The sequence below is a fragment of the Galeopterus variegatus genome, unplaced genomic scaffold, assembly GCF_000696425.1.
Source record: "Galeopterus variegatus unplaced genomic scaffold, G_variegatus-3.0.2 Scaffold551, whole genome shotgun sequence".
NCBI lineage: Eukaryota > Metazoa > Chordata > Mammalia > Dermoptera > Cynocephalidae > Galeopterus > Galeopterus variegatus.
Window position 1 is genome coordinate 406,061 of NW_007726662.1, and position 8,035 is coordinate 414,095.

The 8,035-nt window shown below is 44.5% G+C and overlaps 1 protein-coding gene across 1 annotated transcript in view; it reads right to left on the reverse strand.

The window, feature by feature from the left end:
- MSMB (microseminoprotein, beta-) overlaps positions 1–8,035 on the reverse strand; it is a 46,285-nt gene that overhangs the window by 2,629 nt on the left and 35,621 nt on the right. The window contains exons 2-3 of the mRNA XM_008570004.1: positions 5,114–5,219; positions 3,098–3,203 (exon numbers count right to left, since the gene is read on the reverse strand). Coding sequence (XP_008568226.1) covers positions 3,098–3,203; positions 5,114–5,219 — 212 coding nt within the window. The remainder of the gene's footprint in view (positions 1–3,097; positions 3,204–5,113; positions 5,220–8,035) is intronic.

An 8,035-nucleotide genomic window follows, 5' to 3' on the forward strand; every position in this document is an offset into this window, starting at 1 on the left:
TTACCTAATACTGAGAATGTATTTAATACTACTGAATTGTACACTTTAAAATGGTTAAAATGGCAAATTTTATGCAATATATATTTCAACACAATAAAAAATTGTTAAAAATGTAAAGTGTTTGTTGAAGAGATACCAATTGTTTTACAAGTTTCTGGTCGAAGACAAAATCGTGCAATCCTTCTGTCTGTGTGCAAGAACCAGCTGCTAAGGCAAAGGGCACATGACTGGATGCATATTTTGATTCAAGACAGACCTAGCTCTGTAGGTGAAACAGTTAGGAGAGAGTAAAAGGGGAAACTATGAACATCGGCTGTCTGGAGCTGGTGGTTGGATGACCTTGGGCCTCTGTCCCCCACTCCCACTTCTTCACCCCAGCCAGGGAGACAGCCTGGCCTGGGAGGTACTGGGCTGGGCAGTGCAGAGGCCAGGACATTTCCCATTCCCTGCCGGGGAGCCTCTGCCTGGGGCTCCAGCCTTGAGCTGCACTGCCACTGGACACTTCGTGATCTGGGTAGGCAGTGTGGCAATACCAGGGAAGAAGTTGGTTCTGAACAGTAGGGAGAAACGATCATATTTCCACCATGTGGAGCTTTGTACCAGATGGGGTGGGCAACATGGCAGGAAAGAAAGAAGGGGCACCTTGGGCCCCAACCAGGTGCCAGCTACTGTTCCAGGCTCAGGGAACATGGAACTGGAACAGAGAAAGCATTAACTATTTATCGGGTTAATGAATTTATATGCAGAATCTCATTGAATTCTCATATCCACCTCCTTATTCCTATTTTACAGTGAGGAAACTGAGGCTCAGAGAGATTCAGAAACATACCCAGGGTCACACAGCTAGTAGTATACAAGGAATGGAGATTCAGACTCAGTTACTCTGACTCCAGTGTTAGGCTCTTCCCACCTCGCTGCAAGAAGCAGTCCTTGCTCTTTCTACACTGAGTCATAGGAACCCTAGAAGGGGGTCCTATTGACATGGCCAGGACAATGCAGCACTGACTGGGGCCAGATGCCAGATCCAGGTGACAGGGATGCTTTATCCATGACAGAGGTGCTGCGATGTGAGGAAGGAACTGGCCACCAGCCTTAACCCAGCCATGACATAATCACACTCCAGAGTCACATTAACACTTGAGACAATGTCAAATTTCTGGAGCCACAAATCAAGATTCATCTGTAATATGCAGTGCTCTGGCCAACGCAATACCTGGAAGTCTGGTCTGGGCAACTACCCAGCCAGCCCCCCAATCCGAATTTCCCCTCGTTCCATTAAGCATTTAGCATGGGGCCTGCTCCAAAAATGTGGACATCACTCTCCAGATACTTAAACTTCAGTAGTACTCAGGTGTTCTGATTTAAGTCAAGCACTCGCTTCTCTACTCACTGAAGCCATAAGACTCTCTGAGGCACTTGTTAAAATTCAGATTCCCTGGCCCCTCCCCCACAGATTCTGGTCAGTGGGTTCTGGGTTGGAGCCCAGGAATCTGTATTTTATCACACTTCCCAGATGAGTCTGTCATCAGAGAAGTTTGGGAAACCCTACTTTACACCAATACTTCTGCCATGAAAGCCATTCCTGTTCTTGCAAAACACTGTAGGCCAAGGCCAATGTGAAGACATCAGATGGATTTGGGGGTTGGGAGTGGGGTGGCTAGTATGGACATAGCTACTGAAGAAACAGGTAGACTAAGATCATACTGCAGGTACTCTGTGTTCTATCCACCCACGTACTAGACCTTTGATGTTCACAGCAACCCAGCAGAAAACATTTGCACAACCTTTGAACTGACGAGTTAAACCTGAGCAGTGAAGTGCCATAGGGTTTACAGTACAAGGCCCACTACAAATTATCCCTCAAACCTCACCTCTATTCCCTCTGCCTTTGCTCAGAGCCACTCCTTTTCTTGCAAACCACCAAGGCTAAGGCTGAAGTGACGGTGGGGTCAGCCTCTAAAGTATCATTGGACCACTGAATACACTTTCCTGTCCTGAGGAACCCATCTGGATGTGGATTTTTAAGAATGAAGGTACTTATCAAGTTCCAAAAACAACTTAAAAGAAGTAAGACTGAGATGGAAGCAACTCAAGTGTCCATCAATGAGTGAATGGATGAGTAAAATGTGGTGTACACATGCTATGAAACATTATTCAGCCTTGAAAACTGACATGTGCTACAACACAGATGAAACTTGAGGACATTATGCTAAGTGAAATGAGCCAGTCACGAAAGGCCAAATACTGCATAAGTCCACTCATATGAGGTACCCAGAGTTGTCAAAATCATAGAGACAGACAGTAGAATGGTGGTGGTTCCCGGGGGCTGGGTGTTGGGGAATGGGGAGTTGTAGTTTGGTGGGTACAGAGTTTCAGTTTTGCAGGATGAAAGAATTCTGGAGGTAGGTGGTGGTGATGGTTACACAACTAAGTGAATGTACTTAGTTCCACTGAACTGTACACTTAAAAATGGTTATAATGGTAAATGTTATGTTATATATATTTTACCACAATAGAAAAAAGAAAGAGGCCTAGCCAGTTAGCTCACTTGGTTAGAGGGTGGTGTTGGTGACACCAAGGTCAAGGGTTCAGATCCCCATACTGGCCAGCTGCCAAAAAGAAATGAAGAAAAAATAAAAAATAGAACAGATGGGACTGAAAACTAAACCCCACCACCACCACCACACCAGGAGTGAACCTTAAAGTAAATGATGGACTTTGGGTGATAATGATGTGTCAGTGCAGGTTCAGCAGCTGTAACAAATGTGCCACTCTGGGGGGGGGATGTTGACAGTGGGGGAGGATAAGCATGTGTGGGGGCTGGGCGTATATGGGAGCTCCCTGTACCTCTGCTCAATTTTGCTGTTCATAAAAAACTGCTCCGAAAAATAAAATCAGGCTGGCCGGTTAGCTCAGTTGGTTAGAGCATGGTGCTGATAACACCAAGGTCAAGGGTTCAGATCCCTATACCCAGCACCAAAACAAAAACAAACAAACAAGAAAACTAAACCCCTAATTTGGGATTTCAAAAGAGGAAGTGGCTGTTCCTCAGAGAACAGTCAGATCCCCTCTTGGCCACCAGTGGCTTGACACTTACATACTGCAGCAGTGAATTCCATCCTCTTTGCAAGAACACATCTCACATGTCTTCGTCTTCCACTTTGAGTTCAGCGGGTGTTTGACTCCATCGAGATCCTTGCATTCTAAAACAATACCCACGGCACCGTCCGTCAGTGAAAGCTGTGCTGTGGGAGCAAGGCCTGTCGGGAGGACATGGCGGCCAACCCCTGCCTCTGATCCCCTCCCAGGCAGAGATGAGCTTGACATTTCAAAGGGGACTACGAAAAGCGCTTCTGTGTTTGCCCACAGCTGAATTCCAGCACTGTGAAGCTCATGCCACTGAGAATGCTTTTTTACATTGAGCTTACATCCTTCCAGATTTTATTTCAGAAGAGATATTCCAAGAAGAAATAAGGCCCTCCTCTTTAATCAGGTAGCTATTTCGGAGCCAAATTTTTTTCTACTGGATGATCTGTGGATAAACCCTTCACTTCTCCACTTCATTTGGTTTTGCCTCGATGGCTGTCAACCCCATATGCACATGGGAAACATCTTGGGTACTTTCTTGTCAGCATCGTAACCCAGAACAATGAAATCAGAATCTCTGGGTGTGGGGCCCAGGCTGCTATATTTTTGGAAAGCTCAGAGATAGGATGTGCTCAGTTTCCCTGGGTTCGGCTTACAGGACACACCTCTGGGTTTCAAGCCACTTCCCAAGGTCTCAGGGCCTTCCTCTAGGCCCTCCCCTAGAGGAAAGTGACTGCTGCTAGTTGGACCTACTTTTGGAACGATGGGAGATGTCAGGGTGCTGACTTAATGCAAATCCAGTGGCTGGGCATGCTCAGTAAAGTGGAATTTATATTCATTAGATAGCATAAATATGTATTAGATAGCGGGACTATAAAAGTTGAATCCCGGCAGGAGGTGGGTGGTTGTTCACTTTCCTGGGGCCAGCACTTTGCTGGCTGGGGTGTACAAGGTTTGTATCAAACTTACTTTCAGCAAGTGGCTGATATTCCCGTGAGCCCGCCTGCAGTCTGTACTAGCCTTTAAGGGGGTATTTCTTACTTTTGTATTGGACCTGGTGTAGGCCCTGCTGGGTCTCTGGAGGTAGGCTGCACTCTCTCTGTAAAATCTGCATCTCTTATTTGCTACACTAAACTCATTCTCACTGTCTACTGACTGCTCTTTAATTCTTTCCTGTAGTGGAGTCAAGAATCTGGTAAGAGGATGGGGTGGGTTGAGGCTGACTACCAGGCCTTCCCAGACCCCTTCTCCTCAGGCATCAGCTCCCCAAGTAATCCAAGGGTCCAACCAGGGGAGAGAACCACTCCTGTAGAGCTTTTATGCTCAAAGGACCAGCGGCAACAGCATCACCCTGGCCGAGTTAGACATACAGACTCACACCCACCTCCAGACCCACTGAATCAGAACCTACATTTGAACAAGCTTCCGGGGCCTGACATGCACATTAAAATTGAGAAGTGCTGCCTTGGAATAAGCAATGGTTCTTAACCCTGACTGCATGTGAGGTCAGTCAAGCAGCTCATAAATGTGCAGCTCCAACCCCGGAGATTCTCATTTACCTTGTCTTAGAAGGGGCCTGAGGCCGGCCCGGTGGCGCACTGGATAGTGCGCCGCTTGGGAAGCGTGGCAGCGCTCCCGCCCGAGGGTTCGGATCCCACATACAGACCGGTTCCCACTCACTGGCTGAGCGAGGCGCAGGAGCAACACCGAGGGTTGCGATCCCGTTGCCGGTCCCTGGTCCGGTACGGGGGCAACACTGAGGGTTGCAATCCGTTGCCGGACACGGAAAAAAAGGACAAAAAAAAAAAGAAGGGGCCTGAACACTGTGGTAGATTTCAAAAGCTCTCTAGGCAATTCCCACCCAGTTAGGGTTGAGAACAACTGTCTTATATAAATGACGTAATGAAGTCCCTCATTTTAGTCCATTTTATATCTGCCCTAGCCCTCCTGTTCATGGGGATTCAAAGGCTTTCATCTGCTGGTCAGGCTCCAATAACGTAACAAATATTGAAAAACCAGGACTTACCACTGGATGTATTGCCTGGAATTTTCTCAGCGGGTATGACATAGCACTGTGCATTGCACAAAGTCAGGAAGGTGGCAAAGACCATGAGGCTGCCCAGGAGAGCATTCTGTAAAGTAAAAAGAATCGGGGATGGAGAATAGATGAGTGCAGATGGTAATGTTGACTGAATGCTGCGTACCAGGATCCCCGCTGTGCTCTGGCTAGTGGTTATTACAGGTGGAGCTTTTACCTTCAGGTAATCTTGCAAGGGAATAGGACTACACACGTCACTAACGCAAACTATAGAAGGAGCTAAACCTGAGTCAAAAGGCGTAGAACAATAAAAATAGTGTACTATTTTATTACAGCGGAAGTTTGGGAAACCCTAGTGGAGAGGGTGATTTTTAGCTGCTTTGCAGAATATGTAGAACCTAAAGGACAGAAATGTGGGAGTGCAAGAGAGTTTCATGAAGAGAATAAAACGTTGGCAAAGATGCAGAGGCAAAGAAGATAGAGTTGGAGGCTTGCTGGAGCTGACTTTGTTACTGGGAGAGATGACTGGAAAGATGGGTTATGATCGGGCTGTAAACACAGACCGTGAGGCTAAGAACTTTATTTTCCAGATGATAAAGGCACCTTTGATGCCTACAGGAGCAAACCAACTAATCTAGGCTGAAATCACAGGACAGGGATAAGTATCAAGTAGCTCTTATCTTTGTGAGTTGAGCAAAATAAACAAAACTTCATGTGGTCATTTCCAGGAATCTTTTTTTTTTTTGGCAGCTGGCTGGTATTATCAGCACCATGCTCAGCCTCCAAGAACCTTTTTAAAAGGAAGATGAGGTTAAATAAAATTTTTAGGAAGCCATTGGTTTGGACCAAGCTCCTACCCTAGGCCCAACGGGCCAAACCAAAATGCAGTTACGTGTGCTCAAGTCCCATGCCACCACGCCCAAACTGAGTGGTTTATGTGACCTTCCCAGACATAAGGAGAGAGATAAATCCTTAAGCCCCAAAATGCAGTTACGTGTGCTCAAGTCCCATGCCACCATGCCCAAACTGAGTGGTTTATGTGACCTTCCCAGACATAAGGAGAGAGATAAATCCTTAAGCCAGTTTTAGCTGGCGCAGTGAAATCCCCTCTGCTTTAACCTTTACAAGGAAAGTAACTTTGAAACAGCCAGTCCGCTTTTGTTCTGCTTCTGCTTTCCTCAGCCCTTGTCTGTCTATAAATCCAAACTCCTCTGCTCAGCTCATCACTCATTCTATTTTATAGAATGAGGTGTTGCCGGATTCTAGAATCACAAATAAAAGCCAATTAAGATCTTTAAACTAAATCTGTTATATTTTTGTCTTTTGACAATGGGGGTGAGGGTACTTATTCTGTAAATAGGTACCCTCAAAATCACCTAAAATTTACGATGAAGTGATTGCTGCTCGAAGTATGTTACTAATACAAGGGCTGTCTGCTTAGCTCAGTTCATTAGAGCTCAGTATTATAACACCAGGTCAAGTGTTCAGATCCCTGTACAGGGGAGGTGCCCCCCCAAAATAGAAAGACAAATATAAGGAACAAAATAAAAAACTCAGGAAGTATTTATACATAAAATATTATTATAAAATAAACACGGTCTTTGAGATGTATGGAGAGTGATTATTCCATAAATGGTATTAGAACAAGTGGTAGACTATTTGGGAAAGAAACAAATTTCCTATTTCAGTTACCACAATGAAATAAATTCTAAAAGGATACAAGGATTTTATTTTTGTAGTAAGATCATAAAATAATCACAGAAAATATAGGCAAATATGTACCTTATTCTGAGCATAAAAGAAAAAGAAAAATAGATTTGAGTATGTAAAAGCTGTAAGAACATAAGAAAAAATTAAAATATCAGATTTGGAGAACAAGGTCACTATATGAAAAGTTTCTGAACACCAATGGAAAAATAAAACATCTTATTAGAAAAATATCAAGGATTTATTTCTTTATTTGAGGCATCTCACACACATACATAGACACAAGTAGAAATGGTGAATAGAAACATGAAAAAGCTCACCTTACTGATAACAAAAGAAATGTAAATATGAAGATAAAACAGAACCATAATGGGATAGCACGAATAGTCATTTAACTTATAATACCCAGAGGGAAATAAAGGCACATGTGGGAATTGATATGCACAAGGATTGTTTATGATGAGACAATTGTTATGGAGAGCAATTTGATAGAATCTATCAAAATTCTCAAAATCATTTATGTTTGACTTCACCTTTTCACTTCTAAGACTTGATCCTAAGAATGGCAGAAAGATGGACACAGACTCCTCCATAAGGACACTGACTGCCATGGGAAAATGGAAAGAAACAAAATGCCAAAGAACAGAGCTGGTTGAGAACATGGTGACTCAGAAAAAAACCTGGCACACTGGCAAGGGAGGAGAAGGTGAAATGAATGAGCAAATTATCACTACGTGCCGCTAAGTGAAATGAAGCAGGTTACAGAACAGTTTGTCTGGTGGGATTCCTGGGATGTAGAGAGATGCTCAGAAACAGAAGGCTATGTGCCAAATGTTCACAAGTCATCCGTGGGCCGTGGGATTATGACAACTTTCTTCTTTGGATCTTTCCTCTTATTTCCTAAATTTTCTACACTGACATGCATTAGTTTTAGAACCAGAAAGAAATAAGTGAATTATTTTTTAAAAAACATAATCATGGGCCGGCCCGGTGGCGCACTGGATAGTGCGCTGCTTGGGAAGCGCGGCGGCGCTCCCGTCCGAGGGTTCGGATCCCACATACAGACCGGCTCCTATTTTTGAGATTACCTATTTGACAATATCTCAGAACTCACCTGTCACTAACTCTCTCTCTGAACCTCAGTTTCCTCTTCTGCGAGAAGAGGAGTTCTCCCACTTGGGTCAGCATCACAATTACTCAGGT